This window comes from Aythya fuligula, chromosome 17 (assembly GCF_009819795.1).
Source record: "Aythya fuligula isolate bAytFul2 chromosome 17, bAytFul2.pri, whole genome shotgun sequence".
Taxonomy (NCBI): Eukaryota; Metazoa; Chordata; class Aves; order Anseriformes; family Anatidae; genus Aythya; species Aythya fuligula.
The window spans coordinates 6304346-6330029 of record NC_045575.1 but is presented as its reverse complement, the minus strand read 5'-3'; the positions used below and the strand labels follow the sequence as shown (position 1 = coordinate 6330029).

General features: G+C 37.8%; 1 protein-coding gene across 1 annotated transcript in view; it reads right to left on the bottom strand.

Moving 5' to 3' along the window:
* MED13L (mediator complex subunit 13L) overlaps nt 1-25684 on the bottom strand; it is a 188936-nt gene that overhangs the window by 13052 nt on the left and 150200 nt on the right. The window contains exons 12-24 of the mRNA XM_032198722.1: nt 24930-25035; nt 24382-24506; nt 22849-22948; nt 19549-19769; nt 16226-16431; nt 12823-13769; nt 12068-12247; nt 10246-10469; nt 9323-9515; nt 7566-8004; nt 5887-6106; nt 3077-3265; nt 152-375 (exon numbers count right to left, since the gene is read on the bottom strand). Of these exons, the coding sequence (XP_032054613.1) occupies nt 152-375; nt 3077-3265; nt 5887-6106; nt 7566-8004; nt 9323-9515; nt 10246-10469; nt 12068-12247; nt 12823-13769; nt 16226-16431; nt 19549-19769; nt 22849-22948; nt 24382-24506; nt 24930-25035 (3374 nt within the window). The remainder of the gene's footprint in view (nt 1-151; nt 376-3076; nt 3266-5886; nt 6107-7565; nt 8005-9322; nt 9516-10245; nt 10470-12067; nt 12248-12822; nt 13770-16225; nt 16432-19548; nt 19770-22848; nt 22949-24381; nt 24507-24929; nt 25036-25684) is intronic.

The following is a 25684-nucleotide window of genomic DNA, read 5'->3' as shown; positions in this document are numbered from 1 at the left end:
GCCAAATGAAATGTTATCAGTGTTAACATTATCGTGGTCACATCAGGAAATATGATTAGAACAGGAGGTGCAAGAAACAAATACAGCGAGGGATGCGAGTGAGGGTTAGCAACTATACACCTAGATTTAATGTAAAATTAAAGGTTTCTACCTGTTTGGTAAATCAATATTAACTATGCAGGTTTCCAACAGTTCACCATGAAGATCAGTGCAAGATGCCAGAAGCCAGCGCTGATCGTGAGACAAACAATATCCAACAAAAAGCACGTTGTATTTCTGGCTGGCCTCTCCAAATGTTTCTCCCAGCTCTGTCTGTTTGTCTTTGATGGGTGCCAATATGAAAGGAGGTGAGTATAGCTGGATTGGGCTGGGTCTCTGCAATAAAGTAAACACAATAATCAGCAGGCATATCACAAACTATTTCATGCAAGAAACATACAACACAGATTGTCAGTGAGTACAGAAAATTATGAATTTGAAACAATAGATAAATTCAAGGCATTCATGGTTAAAAGAGATACTAGAAAAAGTATCTCTTTGTGGGTGGATGTAGACAAATCATTTTTGCTAGTTAAAACTGATGTACTTCAAAATTCATCTAAAGATTTATTTTTATACAGAGAAACAAAGATATGAAACAGTTTCTGTGTAGGGTGCTATCAATTTCTGAAACAAGGAGTAGCTTAAGCCTGTACTTCTATGTATCCTTTTGCTAAAATTGATGGCATCTGCTCACTTCTTCGCATACTGACTGTAGAACAATGGACATCATGATCTAATGTAAGGTTCCAAGGACATAAAGCGGCGAAGGCAGAGCTCAGACTTCACGTACAGATTTCTATCTAGGCATTAGGGGTAACATAATTTCATGAATATCAACCATGATGTTTGAAATGCTTTACATCTCTCTTATCTCACAGTTTAATTTCAGAAATACTCTGGTCTTTGAAACGACTGAACATTGGCCTGCTAATTAATAAGATCCTCTATATGCATTATAGTGCTTATCTTTAAGAAACAAGCCACCCCCCAGTCCCTCAGAAAACCAACTTGTAGAAGATCGTAAGAAATCAAGGCCATTTAATACTATTAAATGATAAGCAGAGGCAAATTAGTATTGTAAAGAATATCATATGCAGTTCTGTTAAGTCTGATAGGAGCAAGTCATTAAATCTTTCTTTTTTTTTTTTTCTTCATAAAATCACAGAAGGCTGAGACTACAAGGGATGTCTGAACATCTTGTCCCACCCTCCTGCTCACAGCAGGGTCCATTACGTAAGGTCAGCCAGGACTTTATCCGGTCAGAGTGCCTGGGCAACCTTTTCCAGTGTTCAGTCAGCACTACAACATGGATTTTTTTCATTTTAACTGAATTTCCTGTATATCAATGTGTGCTCACTGCATCTTGTCCTATCACCAGATATCACTGAGAAGAGTCTGTCTCCATCTTTACTCTCTCCCATCAGGCTCCCATTAGAGCCCTCCTGGTTGGACCACTCCAGTTCTCAGCCTTTCCTCATGTCAAATGCTCCCGTCCCATAACCATCTTTGTGGCACTTTGCTGGATTTGCTTCAGACACAGTACTACAGGTGTGGTCTCACCAGTGTGAGAAGAGGGGAAAAACCACCTCCCTGGCTCAGCTGCCAGCACCTTTCCTAACGCAGCCCAGCGTGCTGTTGCCTTTCTTTGCTGCAAGGGCATATTGCTGGCTCATGTTCAACTTGTACAACAGAGCCTCCAGGTCTTCTGCAAAGTTGCTTTCCAGATGATGGGCCCCAAACCTGTCTTTGTAACACCTCTTCAAAGAAAGAACTATTGGCCTGGCAAGATATACACAATAATTTAGAAATAGGTTATTTTCCTAAATTTTCAGGCAAAGTTTGGCAGTCTGCGGTGCAGACTGATAGCAAACGCATGTAAAATAGAGAAAGCAGAAATCTAACGTAATTATGCTAAATGCGAGCAGCTGCTCATGAAAACATTTACAGCCCCTCACCCCCCAGTTTTTGTCTTTTGTCTCTTCAGGAATTTCAACACAAAATGCAAATTGCAAGTTAATCAGCTCACATGAAAAAAGGTTATGGTATTTTCATAGCTGTACTGTGAAATGAAAAAAAAAATCTGCAAGCAGATTTCTGCTTACGTCACTATAGGGATGGTCATTAAAGGGAGGAAGATGCTTGCAGGGGTCTTGAAATTTTATTGTTCTTCCCCTTATACCTAGCTTCCCTGAAGTTTAACCATTCTCACTTGCTGCAAAATTCATCCTGTGGAAAAGATATCCTTCTGCAGGAAGGACGAGGACAGAATGCAGAGAAGATATGCCAGGGGTGATGCTGCTTGTAGACATTTTCTGCGAGAGCTTCTGCTTTTATATGAGTAGTGTAACATACCGGTATTTTGGTTTTATGATTATTTTGAAACTAGGCTTTTATAAACCCTAACAAGCAGGTAAATGTTTAAGTGTTTAGTTGATTCATTAAATTAAATAAATCAGTCATCGTTATCTTTGAAAGAATGAAAAATATTCACAGAAAGTAGGATGGATTATTCTTCTTTTGAAATCCCTGAAATTCCAGAAAGAGGGCTTGAATACTTACAGTTTAAAAAAATCAGATGAAAGATAAGCCCACTGAAGTAGGGGGATTTCTCCATTACCTCAGGGAATTAGTAGAACATACATAATTATGCACAGCAACCTATTTCATATATATGCATATATATGTATATAGTTCATATATATGCATATATACAAGTTAGACATAAACACTTTCTTGTAGGTCTACTATAGACAAATCTAAAATATCTCAGAATCCCAAATAACAACATACATTTTCTCTTTTTTCACTCTGAGCTTAAATTCGACCTTTTACTCTTATTCAAAACCATAAGCTTGACGTGTTTTGAAAGCAAGTAATCCGGCGTTTTTCTACTACTTTCTGTTCAGTATTATCTTACCTTTTCCCTTTATATTATCTTTGTTTTCTGTACCTTGAAATAATCTTGAAAGAATACTCCTAAAAGTGCTTTCCTTACTTTTTATTTTATGTTTATTTTCTTGACACTGATACTAACCTCTGGATTTTTGAGGGTCATCTCAATGCTGGCAGCTGGCCCAAAGCCTGTGAGAGACTTGATGTGAATCTGCGTGGGCAGTGGCCTTCTGCATTGGCAGTACACTGAAAATGCCAAAGACTTCAAGTGCTGAATGTAGAAAACCTGTTCATCCTTCATTGTCTGCAGCATGTACTGGCAAGGCACAATCTATATAATTCACATAAACAACAAAACATGATTGAACATCTTCAAAGAGCTGTTCATTAATACCAACCCAGATTCACACATTCATTAGTCATTTAACATCCATGACACTTTGTATGTTGTATTCAATTATTTTCATTACAGTATCTGTAGTTTCCCATCAGGGCTGCTGCCCTTTTGCATGAATGGCTGCACTATTTGCTGACTACAGTCTGCGATACAAAAGTGCTGATTCCATTATCACAATATTTAAGGTTAAAAAGTCTCTGAGATAGCTAAGACTTCTATAGTCCAATGTAAACGGAAAAGTCTTCTAACAGGGGCAACTGAATGGTACTCAAAATTCAGGCTATAATAGATGACAAGCAGATCTTACTAGAAATTCTAAACAAACTTTACTTTCTATGATTTAAATATCATGGAATGAAAAACTATATCAACTACACCCACACAAAAAAAGTCCAAAATCAAAAACCCATAGTCAATCACCTTTAATTAAAAAATAAAATAAAATTCTGATCAACCTCTTCATTTCCAGGCTGTCTTTACTAAAACCTTGATATTCTGAATTTTGTGTTTCAGCAGGTTTGTTTCCACAGTCTGTGGTTAGAATCAAGATTTTCTTGCTGTTCATATAGGAATCAGCACTACAGTGATGATCTTACCTACTGTAGAGAGCAGAATTAAGATATTGCAATGTTTTTTGTGGTTTGAGAGTCTTGCTTCTCCTTTCCAATGTAGTAAACAGTGGAACCTCAGCAAACTTACGCTGCTGCTCAGTTTTATTTGTTTGAGAAAACAATGTGAAGCAAAATTCTTAAATGTACGTGTTCAACCAGCAAGAAGCATAACCATAATAAGGTTTGCCTATAACACTGAGGATTGGTGGCTAGGACCCACCTGCACAGTAAGAACATGAAGGAAAAATGGAATAACATTCCTTCAGAAGTAAACAAGGCATAACAAAAATAATCTTTTCAATTCAAATCCTCTTTAAAATCAGAATAAAATCCTCGTAAACTCATTTTTAACGTACTGCTGAGAAGCACAATGTCCTACACATGGCTGTGGAAACACGGCTTTTCTTTTGAACAGTGAGATCACTGGAGCAGAAACCGTCAATCCAAACTACTTATGCTGTATCTAACCCAAGAAGATTCTTTTTAAAAATATTTTAAGTAGTAAAAGCAAAACAAAACTTAAGTATCACACAACTTTTATTATTCTGTATTTCTTGCTTGAACCATTGGAATTTCGGTTTGATATTCTAGTTAAGATAATTTCTTTAGCCGAGAATTTCAGGACCTGGGCTCTTCTATTCTACATATCAATCTGTAAACGTAATTTGTTTTGGTTTATTTTGAAATAAATGTAGATCTGTATAGACTGTGTACAGCTGTGAGAATATTGTGCTGGTAACTACATCCCTTAGTGAAAATTGTCTACTATTTTGACTTAGACTTGCAAAATGCCACATATTTTGAGAAGTGAACAGTAAGCACCCAGAAAATAACAGCACTTATCAAAAATTCGTAAGCCCATTCATTAGTCATCTTACATAAAGATACAATTTCAGCATACAGTTTGTGTGTTCTTGTTTTTCAGACATGGTGATGTCATTGGCTGTCAATTATTTTAGTATCTTCAGTTCTGAATCAAGTAAATTGCCTGCAGACTACCGCAATTTGCAATTGTGAAACTGCTTTTCAGTTCATCCCCAAACCTAAAGTATTTTGGTGACAGTTTCCACATCACTTCAGGGAACGGTAAAATGGCAACTAAGCAAAAGGTCAAGACTACCAAAAACGACAACTGCTTTCCAAGACCAATTTGATACACTTGAAATAGCTTCTAATTCATCTTTTAATTAAAATATATTTAAGCCAAGCTGAGCGCACAAGAATAAGGCATTCAGAAATCATTCACATGTTGCTTCTTGCATGTGCTGCATACACACATGCATAGGTTGTAATCTCTGGCTTCCCATTCTTCCCCCTAGTTATTTAATAGGTTGGGTTGCTGTGAAAGAGGCATAGCCAAATGCAGGCAAGTCTGGGCTATAGGCCAAGCTCTGTTTCAGACTACACAAATTCAATACTTAAGTAATTCCATAGTAAGTAATTATTATTATTATTATATGCCAAGATACATGGTAAGTTATTTTTAAGAAGCAGATAATAACAATACACTAGTTAAATTATGCATTAAATGTCTGGTTTCACATACCTCTTCTGGATTAAACAGTATAATTCAGAGAGAATATAGAAAGCAAACAACTCAACATATAACGTAATCAAAGGAGAAACTGGACACTTTCTGCTTGGCATTGGCAACCCAAATAGCAAGTTAAATCCTTCTTCAGAAAGCATCTAGCATATGCGATTGCTAGACCCATGCAACAGATTTGTTGTAAGGATATTGTAGCTGCTTTAAATTAATCTCTTAATTAAAATAAAAACATTTATATATATATAGCCACGTGCTTTCAACAATGTAATTGTAACTGCTTTCTAGAGTTTATGTATCATCTTGCATTTTGTCTCCTTCAGTATAGCTCACATATACAAAGCATGCTGTGACAGAATGACTCTCCAGTGTGAAGATGCAAAGTGAGGTAGAGTTACCTGGAGAATGAAAGAATTCCTCATATTCTCAGGCAAGTTATCCAACATTTCTGTGTAGCATCTCATCAAACTCAACAGCCAGAAGTTGGTTGAGGCAGATTCTTCATCTGCGGTGTAGGTAAAAGGATCCACCATGTAGATGACAACTGCTGGAGGATAGGCATTGCTGTCCGCAGACTCTGGTTCAGTGGGAATCCCTATTCTCTCCCTCTCTGTAACACTGGAGACATGCATGTTGTTAAATTCAAAGGCAAATTACAGTTGTTAATTATTGGTTTTGCTCTGAAAGGGAGAGATTCTGAAGCAGGGGAGTAGCAACTTACGTTCAGAAACAAAACTAAAAAGCACAAGAACAGTGATTAAGTAGGGATGACTTTTATTCAGAGCACTACTTAATCCAAAATACCTGCTAGAAATGATGCATTGAAGACACTGTAAAGTCTGCATTAAATGAGATTATAGTAATCAGAATAGTGTAGATCTAAGCAGTATGGAAAAGCTGACAAATGCTAGGTCTATGAGCTTTCTTCTGATGTTTGCACATGCCTGGTTTTGGTGCTGCTGTTTATGGTTTTCTTTTGGGAGAGGTGGGAGGGAAGAGGGAGAGAAGGAACTGAGAACTGAGGAAAAGTGCCAAAGTAATATTCATGGAGACTGAAGTCCTCTGATTAGTTACAGAAAAGGTTCCCTTAGTAGTGGGAAGAGCAGCTAAACATTTTATTTTTTTTTTTAATCTTGGTAAAATATTCCTCTATGCCTCAACAGTGAATGGGAGGCTCAACATCTGTAAGCGATAAAAAGCAGCTCAGACTCACTTTGTCAGAAACCACAGTGCAATTGATAAAGAGGTATTTTGCATAGATCCAGTGAACAGATGCCTTAAGAATAACCTGAACCAGTACAGGATGTGGGCTTTTCACTTAAGATACAGGAACTTCATAACATACATCATGACTAATAGCAATATGCATTATTATGAAAGTAATGAAAAGTAATGAAAAACATGTTCGCTCAGGAAGTTACTTACATAAAATATTAAAAAATATTTTCCTAATTTTAATGTTTGATGGATTATTATAATGAGGTCTTTAAAAATGTTTTGCTGCTAAAATTTATTTTAAAGTAACAGGAATATAATCCTGTTTTCTGACCTTGCAATATATCTCTGCACAAAGCAACACTTGTAATACAAGTCAAAAAAAAAAATCCACGGCTCTTATTTTGTATCTGTTAATAATACTGGCACGATGGAGTTGCCAGTGTAAGAGGCATTCAGTGCCACATGAGATATACTGCAGTACCTGACGTGAGATGGAGCTAGCAGATATGGCACAGAACCTGAGACACCTTGTGGTTTTCTTGTACTGCAAATGCAGGCCAGGTGGGGTACCCTAAGGCACCTCAAACAGCATGACAACACCCATGTTCATGTGGTTGTATCAAGCTTTGTTTCTTATAATGAAAAGGGGAGATCAGTTTTTTCCAACTCTTGTCAGTAATGACTACAAATGAATAAAAAGGGGCCTCGTTCCGTTTATACCTGGACAGTAGTACTGCACACATCAGAGGGTCCTTTCATTTCAAGGATTTACATAAAGCTTAAAGATTATGAGTTGTATGAAAGCAGAACAATGGATTTATTTAGTACTCCAAGTAATTTGAACACTTAAGTAACTTACCCTTCCTGCCCTTCTTGTTGCTGTTGTGGTATGTTTTGACCAGATTCTGCGTCTCCTCCAGGACCTGTGCTTCCTTGTGAACGGTCTGCTGTATTTCCCCCGGCGCTGGCGTTTTGCCCTGAACCAATGTTCCCACTAAACCCTGGAGTAGAGGTAGTGGTCATCTGGTTAACGCTGGGTGTTGCAGAAGATGCTGACAGCTGTGGCACAGAGGATCCAGAGGATGAACTGCTTCCTGCAGGAAGGCTCGTAGTCCCACCATTGGGAGTGGAGTTAAAAGAACTGCCTGTTGGTGCTGCCCCAGAAGCGGAAAGACATGTTGAATTCGAGGGTGCAGGTCCAGTGTTCCCAGGTATTGTCTGCGTCTGGCTTGCTGGGGTTTGATACTTCGGTGGTAGCAATAGGCTGCTGTCAAGCTGCAGAGTGGCTAAGTAAGGTGCTGAAATGGCATGTAAAAAGGAAAGGAGATTAATGACAGTCTTTCACATCAAAGTGAACTGGATTAACCATAAAGTCATACAATACTTTCTGTGCTTTTAGAATATTCTAAGACTGTACAAATGCTAAGTGAATATAATCTCCATTACAAATATTTACTTTGGAGTTCATTCGTCGGGGTTTCAGTTGTAACCGATATGAATCAGATGTCTTCAAAAACAGGACTGACTTTGTGGAGCTTTGTGAATCAGAGTTGGTTCCGACACATCATTACCTCTGGTTAGATTGTGTTGGGATAACACCTTTATACAGTGTTTGGCTTTGCAGTCTGTTACAGGTTATCTTAATCAGACTGAAAATCTCAGTCCTTTTTACTTGAGCTAAATAACGGCAAACTTTAATGTAGTTATTTCTATTCCTGAGCATCAGAAAAACAGATACCACAGTGATCATTTAAAAATAATTAATGAATAACAATAAATGAATTCCTCAATTGGCGGTGCATATGCTACGCCTGTAAGCCTTAAGGATTTATGTTAAGTAGTGTTGTAATAATTCCTCCCTCACAGTTATATGGTAAATTAAAACTAAAAGCAGACTGGATGTGGTAACAGAATCATTTGAGATAAGTAAGTCCTATCTTTCATCAGACTTTCCTCAAAGGATGGTGTGAGCATTCAGCAGACTGTAGAACTGCCCAGCTATTTCTCATCTCCATACACTTTCCTAAGCTTTTCTCCAGTACCAAATGACCATTCCACACAGCACGCAGACTCAAGAACAGTCAGTCCTTTTTCAGAACAAACGCAGTAAGTGCTTTTCAAGAAACTACTTACAAGTTCCTACATATTTTTAAACAAAAAGTAGTTTGCATGCTTCAGCTCAATTAGAGATTTACATGGCTTGTTTTCTGTGACCACTGCCTGCCTTGCTGACCAGCACTATCTCAGCAAATGTATTTCCAGTGACATTTTGGATGGTTCTGGGTCTTGTGCTAATCCAAGCTGTGTATGCCATGCACGTTAGGTTGCTTCTGGATCCCTTCTGAAATGGAACAAGCATAGCTCTCCCAAGATGAATCTCCAACATGACCACCAGACTGATAAAGAACAACAAAACTTTCTAAAATATGCAAATATAACATGGAAGTGATTAAGAAATGATTAAGTGTTACCATACTTTTTATTCTTTATTTCTAAGCAGATCTTAATCTGTATCTTAACAGAAACTCCTCTGCTCCCACCTGCTGCAAATAACATCTAAAATACCTACAGAAAACAACAAAAAAAACAGCCTTGCTAGCACCCTGGTAGACTTACCTAGGTGATGCCGGCAAACTTGCGCATAAAGTTTGAGTCTGGAATGATTGTCACACTCCTCAGTGCCCCAAGGCTGGTTAAACCATTCGCTCACGAGCTCATCCGTTAGCTTTTGTGCCACAGTCTTTCCCACCCGCATAATCCCATCACGTAACACTTTGCAGATTGGTTTGTGCTGGCCAAGTCTACACATCTGGTGAGGAAAGAAGAAATGCTTGTAACTAGATGCAAAGTACCTGAAGAAGTTACGCAGCCTAAACCCTTCATGACCACCATACATCTGGTGACCTCTTAATAAATAGAAAAACAAAAGGCTAGGTTTATCTCACGTATTGAATTGCACTTAGAGCAAAACTGAAGTCGCAAAATACTCTTATACATTCAGTAGTACACAATGAGCACTGTTTAAAAACAAAGAAAAAAAGGTTTTATCTCCAGCATAAGCAAGTTTCTTTAATTGTTCTGTAGGTTTGGTTGGGTGCTAGGTTGCACCTGTATCAATACTCATATTGTATTCCCTGTATAGTTTATCCGCTATAGCTGCTTATAGTTTGTTCATCTGTGTGATGTTTGAGGAACATCTCATGTGGTTATTCCCCATATGACCTTATTCAGACAAGCTAAGAAAAAAACACCAAATGCTTTGCTTTGGCTTTACTGAAACATTAACCAGCACTGCATATGGCCGTATTCCAGGATTAAATTTTGTCTTTCATAGGAAACAGACTAGTCAAGATCCTAACAGTATAAGCTCAGCAAGATACCATTCTTGGCTCTGAAAGTGTAGAAAGTTCTCAAAACAGAAGAAATCCTTATACAAGCAACTGTTACTTTAAAAACCATGGATGTCTCTCAATGAACATGCAGTAAAGCAGAAATGACACAAAAGGAAGAAATAATTCAGTGGGGTTCCTCTTTCCAACCTCGTATACAGCACTCAAGTCCCTGAAGAAAGTTTTGGCTCCATCGAGCAAGGCCTCATTTTCTGGACACACCACAATGTAGGCAACATCCCGATGGCCCCCATATGGGTCTAGCAACAGCCTCTCCCAGAATGGCAAGGAGAATGGAGAGATTGTCAGGAAGTCCTTGTCATATCCCACCAGTAAAGTTGGGATTGGAAGAGGCTCAGGAGATTCCTCAGAACCTTTAAAGAGAAGAAAAAGAGAAAGAAAAGATGATGTTAAACATAGCTGGTTTAACTGCAGTGGGCTCGCTGATGTAACAGGAGGTTGGTGGTCTGACAGAAATATTGGAAATCACCAATCCCTTGCTGTGCTGAGTTTCCTGGAAGTTTTACCACAATATAGGAACATATACAGAGACTGTATCATGCCTGATAAACCACATCCTTCCACAGACTTTTCCATGGAAAAAAAAACTACCTTTAATTAAGGAGAAGACAGATTTACATTGCATATCAGAAATGTCAAGAAACAAGTTCAGCCAACTGAAGCATCACTACAGCTTTCCTAGAAAGCTGCAATAAAACATGTTTCAGTGTATTGTAAATAAATCCATTGCCCTCCCTGAGGCTTACTCTCACAGATTTAGGAAGAAGAGGTTTTACTTTGTCATAACCATAACCACAACCACATCTCATGAGTGCCTATTCAACCAAAAGCAGTAACATGAATAAAATAAAATCTGATTCTATGGTTCATCTACCTCCAGATGGGGGTGCACAATTACTGAATAAAATGGTTAGCCAAAATTTAGATTTCTAAGGCACATGATAATAACCAAAGTTATCCTAATTCAAAAAAAATGCCACTCTCCTCTCCGTACCAGCGCACTTGCTGTCACAGCTGAGAGGATTACCATCAAGTTTAATGTGTTATCTCCCAGCCACTGCTCATTAGAAGAATGCTGCTGAAATATTCAAATAAAAATATGCTGCTAGTTTCTGCCAAGTATTATACAACTTTATTGAAAAGCCGACATTCAGTAAAAATCACTGAATCTGTATCAAAGGCTGCTTACTATAGAGGTAGCTTTGGTTTTACTCTCTGGTAACAGTTGGCAGGTCCTAACTAACTTAAATTTACAAATGCTGGATAAAAGTTTAGATTAGAAACACTTCTTGTGAAGCACAACAGCTTTAGACAGGAACTGTTGTTAGCCTAATTGTCCTAGCCTTGAAACAAAGTAGCAATATATCAAATACTAGCAGGAGAAAAAACACTGCAGAACCTTGGAAAAAAACACGACTACATCACCTAAGACTGAAATAAACTGCAAGCAAGAAATACATATTTAAAGGTAAGTCATGCACACACAAAATCTATTTTGTAATGTGTATTTTTGAGAAGTATGGCTTATAACCAGGAGGTGCTTGAACTGAAACGGAACTGAACATTAAGACTATGGGAAAGCTCATGAGCAGCACAGCTCTGTGGGGTAGTATATGCATTTTTGTATTTAGAGTGTTAGCTCACAAAGCCACTCTTCCCCATTATGACTTGGTACCATTTTAACAGCTTCCCCTCTTCACGTTATGCATATAAAGTGCAAGCCAAAGAAGAGATTCATCTTTATGCTCACCCAGCAATTCTGCACTCTAAGCATTCATCATCTGGGAGGGTAAAACTTCCACTGTAGTATTGAAGTGTGTACTTCAGAGGCCATTTAAGACCATGAAAGTTATCTGAAGAGCCCGACTGTAATGATGTATTTCCAGAAGAAAGCACGCATTTCTAGAAAACTATACTTTCATTTTAACTGTATGTAACATAATACACATACCATAGGTTCCTCGTCCTGCCATCTTATGGAACTGCTGCCAGGTGAGTGGTCCCTGCACATGCTGGATGTTCTCCCAGGTCCGTCCTGTTCGCTTCTTCTGGATAGCATCCTGGAGAAAGGGCTGCAGCGACAGCAGCATGCGCACCACATCCTGGGAGGAGAGCATGCTGATGTCCAACACTGCAAGACAAAGGAGCACCCGTCATTTTCAGCGAGGAACAGGAGTTGAATAACTCTAATTAGCTCAACGGAATTTGGTGTGGTACTTGATGAAACCAACAATGAAATAAAGCTGTCATCATAGTCCTTTTCACATACCTTTCAATGTTACCATTGCCCAGCTCAGCTCATCTTCAGCATATAAACACATAGTATTTGAGTACAAAATCACTTTTCTATTTCGAGTAACACATTCATACAGTGCAGTTCTTTTCTGATGACTACACCCTTCTCCAAAAAAGGGCCATAATTCTGCCCTCCCCCCCAGTACTGGACGCTGCTTTCCATCTGTGATTCAGATTTGTTAAAAGATAAATTCTGAGTAAATTTAGACCACTAAATCTAAATGCTAAGGACAACTGGACTACTGTTATTTTCTGTGTAACTCATAATGCTTACAAAAACTTACTTTACTTCTAGAATGTTTTAATGCATTTATTTCCTGCATAAAGATTAATTAAATCATGATTGCCAAGTTTCAAACAAAGTCATAAAGGTCACAAAATTTAAAGAAAAAAACTTGTTCTGATCCCTACCATTGCTGTGAGGCCAAGAATGCACAGTGGCACTTCTTACTAGGGCTTCATCCACTTTTCCACCAGTGGGGTTATCGACATACTGCCTGCCTTGCTCAAGGGCGTTGAAGCATTCTATCCAGGAATCGTTGCTGTCTGCCTGCAGTCTGTCATAGCTCCAGTTCATACACGGGAGTGTCTGACGGTTATTGGAGGACATGTAATCCAAGCAGCTCAGAGATGTGAAAGGCTGTGTGTGCTGATTCTGGAGGAGCAGGAGGAGGCTCATTGGAGGTTCCTGGGTCCTTCTAGCTCCCTCTCCCATCTGAGAGATCAAGTTGCTCTGACATATCATCAGTCGTCTTTCTGCGGCTTGGCCGATGTCTGAGGTCTTGCCAAAAATATCCAACTCGTCCTCAATGAAGAGCCCAGAGTTGTAACCTAATTTGCGATTCATAATAGCACTAAAGCCACAGGTGCAACGGTACTGATCCTCATTAGATGAATCTGGGATGTACAATCCAACATCTGCACCTTTAATATTCATATTACAGGCGCATATACAACAACTGTCAAAGTTACGATCTTTGAAGATGTTCAGCACGGAGTCTGAGAGAATCAAGGTGACGTACAGGCTGTGTGCTTCGGGGATTGGCTGAACAGTGGCTGGCTCCACAGAATTAAGCGGTCGCGTCGTAGACGGGGTAGAAGCAGGTGAACCTTGATCTGTGCTGTCGTATTTTACAGATCCTTGACCGCTTGCAGTACCCCCACCTCTAGGAGTCCTTGGGGTCCTGGGAGTGCGTGGGGTAGGGACAGAGAAGCGGGGAGTTGCTGGTGATGGCAGAACTCCTGCTCCACTGTTGCTGGCCGGAGCAGTACTATTCAGTGTCACTGGTGTATTCATCTGAGGAGTGTTCATCTGAAGATAGTCTTGGTCAGCCAAACTCCCAACACTAGGCACATTGCTACAAGGAGTGTGAGAAAAACAGAGACAAATGCAACAAACTGGTTGGTTGTGAAGACTGAGCTCATGAGAACTATTTTTAAGTAGAGGGAGATGGTTAAAGCTGAAAGGATTCATTGTAACTGCAGTAAAGAAGGAACACCTTCAGACACGCTGCTCAGAACCTTTTACTTACGTCTCTTTCAACTAAAATTTTAATTCTCATCATGAACATAGTAGTTTCTTATCAGTATGATTAAAAGGGATCCTTTCAGGCACTTAACCCTCCTGCAGATTATTTCTATGGGATAAAATTCAAATTGTGAAAAAGTCTCTTTAAAAGACTCTAGGTAAATTAAGTTTTTAGGGTATTTGTAACTCTTTTATGAAAAAGAGAAGGAAAATTACGTTTTGTTATTCTTTTAAACACAATTACCTGTAAAGAATTACACTATACATCAGTGGAAAATTAAAATATTTCAGAGTCACAGAAATGTTACTTTATTTAGAAATTATCTCTTTAAGTATCTTTCAGAAGTAAATGCAGCATGTGGCATTTATATAAGGTACTGCCAAATGGCGGTCTGCTATTGACGATAGCATTTTAGATGTTATAAATTCAAAAATACTCATTCATTTAGCATTACATCATCTGCAGCACAAAATGACAGGTACCCTAACAAACTTTTAATCCACTAAAGCTAAGAACCGTATTTTTGGGTTACCTCTTGTCCTCAGTGATTTTTATTACTCTATTTTTATCATTTGCTGCCAAACTCAAGTGACCAAACCAGATTTTGTATAATCCCGTGACATCCATCTTCCCTCTGGAATGACTCATTTTATCAAGAAACAGGTAATAGGGAGCCAACCAGAATAAAAAATCTTTACTTCGCTCTTTCCAAGTTGCTAATAAGTTGCTCATTTTTCTTGAAATGTCTTCATTACACATTAGGGCAAGGAAAAAGCGTTAAGAGCTCAATATGTCTCTTGATAAAGGAATGGATTTTTTTTTCCATGTCTGTTTTTACTGTGTATTTTGCGTGTTATATAAAATGAGTACTATTTTAATGCTTACATATTATTAGCAGCTTGAAAAGGGAAACAGTGAAGACCTTATTTCTTAGGATCGTTTTATTACCTTGAACTCATGTGTGTCCAACTCAAAGCAAGAGGAAAAAAACGAACAAAGGTTTGAAGGAATTCTGAACCTGAAGCATACTGAATGCCTCAGACTAACAAGAAAAGGTGACCTAGAAACCTTGATTGGCAATCACCGCTCTGTCGGAAGCCTGCGCTAATAATCTTCACTCTAATTGGATTATATTGAAAATGAAAGATTTTTTTTCCCCCAACAAATACTTGAAATTAATAAGCAGCCCAGGCCTGGTGAATCAGTTACTATTATGAAAAAAACTGAGAATTAGATTGCTCCCTAGGCACTATCAATGCTTTACAATTTCTTTTTTGCAATTCTTTTGAGAACACTGAAGGATCCTTTGGAGCTGGAAAGGGACTGATTTAAAGGAGTTATAGACTGATTTAAAGATACAGGCTACTTCCTCTAGAAGCTAGTGCAATGCAGAAAGAAGACTTTTATGCTTTAAAAAGCATACTACAGTATGCTTTTTAAGAGGATTTATGAACTTTATGGTGGAAATTCTTGATAGCTTTGAAGATGTCCAGCAAAGAACTTCTTCCATAAACATTGCTAATTTCTGAGAACTGAGTAAGGAAGGCTATCTTTAAAGTTTACTAACAGAGATGGCTTATAGGTCACAGCACTGATACTGGAAAGAGGTGTGGCATCTTTTCTTTCAATATTTAGAAAGAAGATGACAGCACACATCCAATCAGCATCTATCCCAGCAGCTTAGTACGTGACCCATTCAGACGAAACCACGGGAACTCAGAAGAGCTAACACTGGGTTCACAGAGAGCTGTCACAGGCTTACTCAAAATTTTAGGAGCCTGCAGAAGGCAAACTGGTATCGGGACCAGCTCTCATCGACTGACTGTAGCTCAAACTGAATATACAGGTACAAATAAGAGCGGAGCCTAGCTGTAGACCAGAGAACTCAGTGCTGAAATGGGAGGACAGAGACCTGAGAGGCTAAGTGCATTCATTTTATTCCCTAGCTCTTCTGTTTTTACGTTGAATTACAATATATTCCTGTATCAGAAATTGCAATTAATTCAAGTACCATTTGTTCCTGTTCTTTTAAAAGCACTAAGAGTGCAATGGAAACAATGTACTACATTTTCCAAAAACTGTTTTTAATTCAAACATTCCTACAATCAGAACTTCTCTGATCTGAGGCAGTGACAGATTTAAAAGGTTTAAAACACATTTGCAGACTATTTTATTGTTCTGGTGCTTAGCTAAATACCCTTTAATATATGCAAGAATTTTAATTAACTAGCCCTTTGAAGTGTGGGCATGACAAACTCTGTAATTTCCTGCAAGACTGTACTTACTTGTAGCCATCTCTAATGAAAGGGGCTGCAGGTGGCAAAGGAAGTTGTTCAATTTTAGGAGGAACAGCCCAAGAAGGCCTGAAAATGCAGGCATCTGGTATCTTCAGAGGTAGGAGGCACTGACTTGGCAGTATCTTCAGTGGAGCAAACATGGAGGAGCCCACAAAAGGTTGAAATGATGGAACTTTGTGCACATACGAAAAATCCTGTAACATCCAAGTGACATTATTTACAACACTGTGGTAAGATGGATTTTTATGTTTACATATTTAATTAAAACCTGTTGTACTGTTTGAACCCTCTATAACCTCATTTTTTTTCCCCATAATTAAGGATATTTATTCATTCTACAAAACATTCAAGAGCAGATCCTTCAAGGAAACTCAGCTGAGGCTCCTTGGTACGCTAAGATACCATACAGCTTTAACTAGCGGCAGTAGATTGACAATTAGACTACACTCATTAAGTCTGTCTGAAAAGCAAATGGTATACTGGGAAATATTCATACTCTGACTTAAAGCACCTAATTTAGGCACTTAAAAGGTTCATGTTCACAAGACTTCTGTACTGATAATGCAGAGGTTGAGTCACACTGTGAAGAAAACTTAGATGCCTTTAACTCAGCCTCTTTGAATAACCCCCACATTGGGGATGAATATAATCCAAATAATAACAGTGGACACTTTACACTAGCACCACTCCTAGTATTAAATATAAATAATATATTATTATAAAATCATTTATTATAATATAGCCAATACAATAAACATAATATTGAATATAAATTAAATCCAGTCAAACTGGACTTCCAATGGCTGTCATGGTTGGTTGCAGATAATGATTACAAGAACTTCAGCCAAGTTTCTAAAGCTATTCTGTGTTTCAGAAGAAAAGAACTGATTCTTTTGAGGCATTACTGCAAAGTAAAAATAATTATTAAAACACTAACAGCAATCTTTCTTAGAATTTCAGTATTTTATATCTTAATAGATCTTTCAGTATTTTTCCCTCACATCTTGTACAGCATTGAGAGATGAGAAATGCGTGGATTACTATCTTCAGCTGCTGAAAATTCAGCACAAGAAATCTACTTACATGTTCTCAAAATGATCAGCAATGGGTTTAGGTGCTTGTTTCCCCCACTGGTGTATATGAGCAGGTGTGACACACTTAAAAGCAGAGTAAACTGTGCTTGTTGGAAATGTTATCAGGCAGCAAATTAAAATGTATATTTTAATACTCCTAAATCTGTTGCAAGGGAGATTAAAGTACCTCCAGTATCAATGACATGCTGAACTCTGTTCCCACTCACAAATTTTCAGCTCATCAAATCACAGTAAAGACTTTCTTACCAAGGCCGAATTATCCTACTGTTAGCAAATAGTTTACTTTGCAAATAGAAGAATTAAACAAAGCAAGGTCCGTGGCAAGGCAAGGCCTTACAAACCTTGTTCAAAACTTATTTCAAGCTTCTATAATGATATCCGAATTGATAGATGCACAAACTATGCAAAGAGAGTGGACAATTGTACATCAGCAAAGCCTTTAAGAAGATGCCTTTTCTCATCATGCCTTCAAGTTACCAAGCTAGGAGAGAAGGAAGAAGAGGTTTTGCAATAACACAGTAGACTTGCTAAGTGCCTGATTTTCCAGGTGGGTGACTCGTCAGAAGGGGGCCACTGCTAACTCACTTCCTTACACTTCTGCAAAGTTTCTCTTTCTCAACAGCATTGTTTGTTAGCTGGCAACTCCTGGATCTGACTAGACACAATTTATCAGTATATGGAGCTGTAATCTTTGAATGCAACCATCCGTCCAATCTCCTCCCATGGAGGTAGCTGAACGCTCTTTCAGAGGAAGTCCCCCCGTGGCTCGCCTGTACTTTACTTTCAGTCTGCCTTAAGTTACACCAATACTGCCTAGCAGGAAAATTTACTCATTCATAGCTGACTAAATCATTTACACTCAGGCAAGATTATATATCAGTATTCCCATATTGAGTTATAGCCACTTCTTGTCCATGCAACTACAAATTCTTTATGTGCACAGCTCTCTCAGCAGTGTGGATAATTACAAATAAGCCCTCAGCTAATTCCTAGGAGCGCAAAATGAAAGGGAGGTAGATAGTGTTGGGGAAAGAAATGGCTGCTGAAATAGAACGAACAGGCTGTGGCATATTAAGGAAAGGGTGGGCCAGAAGGAGAGGACTTGGGCTATAAAATCAAAGGTTAGGGAATAGCAGGAAGACGGAGTTCTTGTGTATATCTGTCTACTTATTACCTTTGTACAAAGAAGTTCACACTGCTGCAGAAAAAGGAAATGTGCATTTTTAAATTAAAAAAAAAAATCCCTCAAGCTATACACATGGAAATATGATAAAGATAACTTCCGACAAAAGTGACAAAAATTGGCCAAACAAGTTAAGTAATGCAGCATGTACACAATCAGGCAGAATGACTGTAACCTACCTGTTAACCTGGGCTAAAGATGGAACAATGAAATACAGATCAATGTAGACTGGGTGCTTATGTTAAGTCTTTTTATGTGATGCTATGGAAAAATGGATACATCTGGATATGTAAAGCAGGGGAGGTGAGTACTAGTACCCAGTAGCAGAGTCCCCATTTAAAAATACTTCGTTACTCAGATATACTATAGGACTCAATAGAGGAGTAACTATGTGACATTACCTGACCTGTGTTATACAGAAAGTCAGATAAGAATGGTCCCATCTGGCCTTAAAACTTGTGAAGTAACATCAGCTGAAGAAGAAACAGAGCAAGTTCAACCCCTGGGCTTTCTCAGTGATTTTCAACCCTAACCAAAAAAGGCAACATTTCAGAGAGAAAAAGGCAGCCTTTCTACATGCATGATTTTATCCTAGCTGCATCCCCAGAGACTGGCAGCAAGGAGTGGCTATACATAAAAGGTGCTACAGAAAAATTATCTGAAGAAATAAATCATTTAAAAGCCACATAGTCACAAGTACCACGTTTTTCAAATACGTTCATTCTTTCTGTTAGGCAGAGGGCTCATTTCACATACAATACTCTTTGTTTCCTAATAGCACCCAAAAACATTACAAACATAAAATTATACCTATCATATGAGAAGAAAAATGCCTACAGTTAAAATCAGAGAAACAATTAAAAGGTCTTTTACTAGAGAAGTTCTTTTTCCAACTAAAGACCAATACAAACTTTATATGGATCTCATTCACATTTGTTAAAGTAGTCTGCCAGGCACGCTACAAGTAACTTGTTTGTAAAAATCAAAACATACACAGGTGAAATGATGAGAACACCACACGTGCAGCTTGTTACCTTAATTTCTTCAGGTTTAGGGCTACCTAATCCATCTTCCACCTCCATTTTGAACTCAGCAAGCTGTGTTGGAACCATGTTGACCATGGGACTTTCCATCATTCCCAAGGTGGTCACAGTCTCTGAACTTATTCCATCTTTATAACTCATTACCGGGGAGAAGGCAGGGTGTTGTTCTAAAGAAGGTGGTGTTGGAAACATCCTTTGGAGATCTGCCACAGCTAAATATGATGAAATAACGCACCATTAGTCATTCAAGTATAAATTCTCACGGAAGTCCAATAAAATAAAGGAGACAACTCAGTACGAGCTCTTATTTTGTCAGCTAAAACCTCGTAAAGATTCTACAGACTTTCTACAGGTCTGATGCCAGACTCTAGACAAGAAATTAATTCCAAGTGATGCATTTCAAAAACTCCTAGGGACACTTTCCAAACTTATTGTTCAGCAGAAACAGCAAACTGGTAGATACACAACTTTAAATATACAAATTTTAACCAAAAAAATCTTAATAGAAGAAATTAATTGACACTAATGGAAAGTTCACCCCAGCAGCTGTTACTAAGGAGATACAGAATTTTTTCTTCCCTTTTTTAGAGCTGACACCGAATCCTAAAGCAGAGACTTTTGGAATTAGCGTGCACTTAGCTCCATTTTTCCACTGACATGCAGTCATTGCAGCCTCATTTGGTCCATAGCAACAAAACTCCTGACAAAAAGACAGGCTACTGTTGCTAACACAAACACGGGTGATTTTGCTTAGGAATCAGCCTGCCAGACATCCAAAAGTGTTAGTTCTCAGAGAAAGCTGCAAAATTATGATTTTGCATCCCAAGACATTAAGCCAGGAAAATCCCTAAATTTCCTCTTACTATATTAACACACTGTAATCCTCCATCATATATTTTTAATTAAAAAATAAAAAAAAAAACACACACAAAACAGAAATGCTTAATAAAATGTATTGTAGTCTGTACAAACAGAAGTCGGAACAAAATTCTGTATTTTCTGCCAGCTACATTCTTTCTCGCTCCAGCTACCAGCTTCCATATTTATTTTGCTTAAAATTCAGAACACGTGCTACCTTTTCCTTATTTGAATTAGGACAGTTATTCTCTGAACATAACAATCACTCTGGTGAATTCATTGTTAAAACACTCAAATTAGAGCAGAATAAATTCCCGCAGGTGTCTATTCTGATGTTCTGTTTTTGACAGACTAAATGCCCAATTCCTTTTCCATACCTATACATACCATCCAGCCGTAGCTGATAGGACACAAGGACATACTTGTATGCAGTCTAAGGATTATGGAAAATGTATTAATAAATATAGATCAATTTCTGACTTGGAAAACAATGAGTTGTGGAAATTAAAACTGGTGAAACAGTCCAAGTCTCAAAAACTAATTGGAGAGGAAGGAACTAAGCGATGGAATTAAAATTATATATAGTTTATGAGTACATACACACAAAGAGCAAACAGTATATTTTTGTAGGATGCTGCGACCTCAAGTTCTGTCTCCACTCTACCTTAACAGAGCCAAAACATGAATTTTGTTCTTTTTTTTGTGCACAGACCTTCTGTCTCCTATATAATTCTTAAGACAAAATTAATCAATTTGAACAAGTGAAGTCCTCCCAAAATGGAGTTCTGGTGATTACAACAGTCAAAGCTGAACCCAAGTCTTACACAACCTGAAGTAGCACAGTAAATAAGTGGCAATGCTAGTATGAAGGATGCCACTGGGATTAAGTACTGCCTCTGTTTTTCAAAGAGATGTGTGCTTGAGAAAGTAGAGAAAGAAGACAGGAAAGAAGGTTAAAATGCAACATGGTCTGTAGGACTTTACTATGATGTATAAGGTGTTTCAGTTCCCTGCATATACTGTTATGCCTCAACAGCTGGTGTCAAGGGGAGATGGCTACAAAACAGAAGTGAAGTCTATCTTATTTCATACAGCTCTATACTATATAGCTTGCTCACATTCAAGCCCCAGTTAGCAAAATTCTGCAATGCAGAGTCATAAAAAAAAGTTTAATTACAAAAAATCCCCCAACCCTATAGCAACAGGCTATCATTATTCATTTTCATATGTGTTATGCTTGAAAAAGCTTTGCATATTTAAAAAAGCTATGGATCAACTAAACCTGTCAAAATCCAATCTCTGTATACTTCAGACTTCTACATTTGAGTAAATCAGCCCAGCTTTTATGGGTCCATAAAACTCTGACTCATCTCCTTCACACCGTATTTTTTCCCCTCAATTTGTCCTCATTACCAGCTAAAGTTAATGAGAAGGCATTAAAGAATGATTTGCAGAGAGATTTGATTTCTGCTTATAGCAGCTACAAAAATCAAGTATTCTTCCTTCTCACCACAAAGTAATTTGTAATTCATAACCTGATCAGTTAGTATCACATAAAAAATTCTCACCTTCCTCCTCATACACATGCGAACACAAATGCATACACACAACTCTCAGGAGAAATACCACCTACATAAATAATGCAAGAAAACCTATACATCTCAGAAAGTAAAAGTTATCATTCCCAGTATTTGCTGCCACAGTCCTTATAAAAAAAGCCCTATTGTTTTAATTTGCTTAACACATTTTCAGTGTACTATTTCTAAATTTCCTATACTTCTATACCTCTTTGTATTACACGTGTAGTGCCTGCACAAGCATCACTTCTACCATGAGCATTTGTAAGAGGTTTACGACGTGTCTGAAATTAGAAGCTAGTAGTTCTATTCTGTTGTATTCTGGATTCTTCCACACCTAGATTAAATCCTGAAAGCGACTTTAGTCTGAATTTATCACATGTTGAATACAGTTTTCTATTGACAGGTTGCACCATAACGGCCAATTGGTAAGTCACAGCTTTAAATCCTGAACAGACATGTAACAAAAGATTTGTACTTAAAAATGCATACGGTAACGGTGTAAGTGACTAAATGAGTTTAAACACCGAACTGAGGATACAGGGCTAGCTTCCAAATGAACATTTTTAACAACTCCCTTCTGTGCTTCTATTCCAAGACAACAGTGTCAGAAGCAGAGCTTCTTAAATCTCTGTAGGCACATTAAAAATGTATGTCTGTATTACCATCCACTGTTTTCATTAAAATACACTTATCCTCTTTTAATACTGGCATCCAGCAATTACAGAACAAAATAAGCACACTAGCTCATAGTTCTTAAAAAGTGACATTACAATCCTCCTACAAAAGAGGGAGCGTGGTCACTATAAGGAGATTCTGACGGTCAACAAAGCGGTGATCAGTTGTTGCTACTTACTTGGTGGGTAAGGTACTGCTGTTCTACCATCCTTCCCTACAGGGCGTTCCTCAGACCCTACTGCAGGCATTTTTGATGACCGAAGAGCTGGTGATACAGCCTACAAGCAGAATAATTATATACCATATTAAAAACATATGAAATATTAAAATTCACAAGCTATTAAAAATTCTTAAAACTCTCTGAATGAGATTTCACAAAAACAGAAGAAACAAAACTGTACTTTTCTGCTCTCCTATCCCGCCCCACTATTTGGATTTCTTTTCCCCCCTATTTCAATACTAAATCCAAAACAAGTCTTTGAAATATTTATGTGGGTATACACATGTACAGACACATAGAAACACACAAATATATCTGTATATACACAAATCATTATCACAAACACTGGGCTTGAAATTCATGTGACTACTCTTTCTTCCATGTTTGGATTACTCTAAAGTAATACAAAGAACTGAGATAATACTGAGGACGTGTCACTAAGAGTAAGAATGCCATCAACAGAGACTACAGGGTACAGCTGAACACATCACAAGTTTTAAGGCAGGAAGAACATGAGGTTCACCCAAGCCAACTTCACAGAAAAACATTATTTTTTTTTTGACAAAGTATTTCTCTAGTAGATTGGTATATTAACGGTGACATCTTAACTGCAGTTTGTGTGAAACCACAGAACAGGGAGAAATGGCAAATAAAGAAAGAAAGTGGTGTACTTGAAAAGTACTGCCAAGAACCAGAAATTACAGTTTTAAGCCATATTATCTATCATCAGTCAGTTTAGGATCACTTTTGTAACAACATGGCTATTAAGCTCAAAAAGAGTAATTATTCAAGTTTCCATGAGTCTTGTGGTTGGTTTTGTTTGTTTGTTTGTTTCCAGGTTATCTATGTAAATCAGCTTTTCCTTGTCTATTTCCTAACTTGTTGTCTTTGCACAGAATAAACTGCTCATAGACATACAAAGAAACATGCTTCCAAGAATCACTTCAATAAATTTGGATTTATTTTTCCTTTGTGCAGCTTCTCAAACATGGTTAAAGAACAAATCATCAGTCAATGAAACTAAAATCCTTCCCACAGCTCTCAGAAACACGAACTACTGACAAAAATCTAAAGACACTCAACTAGATCTAATGCACTCAAAAGGCAACTGCATTGCTTTACCTAAGGAATTACTCTTACAGCCTGTCTCTGCAATGACTGTGACAGCAAGTTAGCTGATTTTCCTCACAGTATACAGGTTCTCTTCATGACCAAAAAAATGTCAGATGACACAAGCTTTGACATTACCTAACTCATCTTCTAATATTCCCGAACTGTACACAGTGATGATTTCTCTTTTGCAGATCTCCTTAAAGGATACGTCTGTTTGCTTTCAATTATTCCTAGTTAAAAACGAAGCCTGCCCTGAAAACTGTCCCTCCTCTCTATTAAGAGATAACTGTTCCCCACTACAATTGCAGCATCTTTCTTCTGATTTTTTTTCCCATTTGATAGGGTTTAAATTCACAGAACACTCAATTAAAGACTTACACCAAGCTCGTCTTCATCTGAATTATCAAAGATATTATCTAGATCATGAAGTGACGGTGCCAGATCTGTCACCTGTGTGAGGCTACTAGAGCCTACTCGGCTTGCAGCATTGTCTTGCCGGGTATCTATCAAAAAGAATGGAAAAAATAGATGAAAAATAGCAGCAAACTTAAAAACCACAAAATTGCCTTTTTTTTTTTCTTTTTCTTTTCTTTTTTTTTTCCAGTTTTACTTCTCACTCTAAACAGGGAAGAAGCAAGAATCACTGAGGTCCATTTTCTATGATGTAGACTAGAAATAGCTTGGCAGTCAAATTTTAAGCAATGGTGATTTGGAAAGAACAAAGGCAGCTACTGTTAAACTTCAATATTTAAAAAAATATTTATGTTGTCATAAGGACAAGCAGAATCAAGCTCCATATCAGAAGCTGTCTGTAACTTTCATGTTATGGTACTGTGTTCAGTATCCTTTTTTTTTTTTCTTTGGGATTTTTTGTGTAGCTTTGAGTATTTTTGATTTGCAGAATGAATTAAAGAGATTTTACTCACCAGTCTTAGGTGCAGAACTGAAAATAGACATGGCATCTTTTCCATCAGGAACTGGTGTAGAATGACCTGTTGTGGGGATTTCCTTGGTTCCAATTCCATCTTCTGACTATACAAAAAATCCAAGAATTTTAATGGATATGAATTCAATCTGAATAAGAATGACTGCTGTATTATTGGCTTTCCTATGTCAAGCTAAACTCAGGGCTCTTGATTCAATGTTTTGAGAAGTACAAAACATTTTAAGAAGGAAAAAGAACACAGTTGTCTGACACTCATCTTAGTATCAGGAAAAACATGAAGTAACATAGTATACGATTTACAAAGGATTCCGCACACATCAGATAGCTCTGATAGGCAGTACAGAAAGTTAGCCACCTTGATTTCTTTAGAAAACACATCTAGAATTTTAAGTGCAAATTTCATTGCGGTGACATGATATGTGAAGCTCAAGAAAGTAAGAAAAATGTCCAGCAAATCCTTTTGTCTCTACAAGCGAATATAAGGCTTGAATTATTTTATTTCTTGGCTTAAATCTGGAACATGCTGTGGTCAAGTTGAATATACATAAAGAGTAGGCGTTCCTTGCAACAGCAGTGTTTTCATCTACACATGGGTTCAGAGGGATGCCAGCAAATGCTGGTTCCAAAATACCACGCTGAAACGAACCTTTTTCCTGTGTGCCTGAGCAAGAAAGAATCCCTCTGAGCATGCCCAGTGTAACAGGTTTGTGTCTTTCTGAGAGCTGTAGAGCAAAT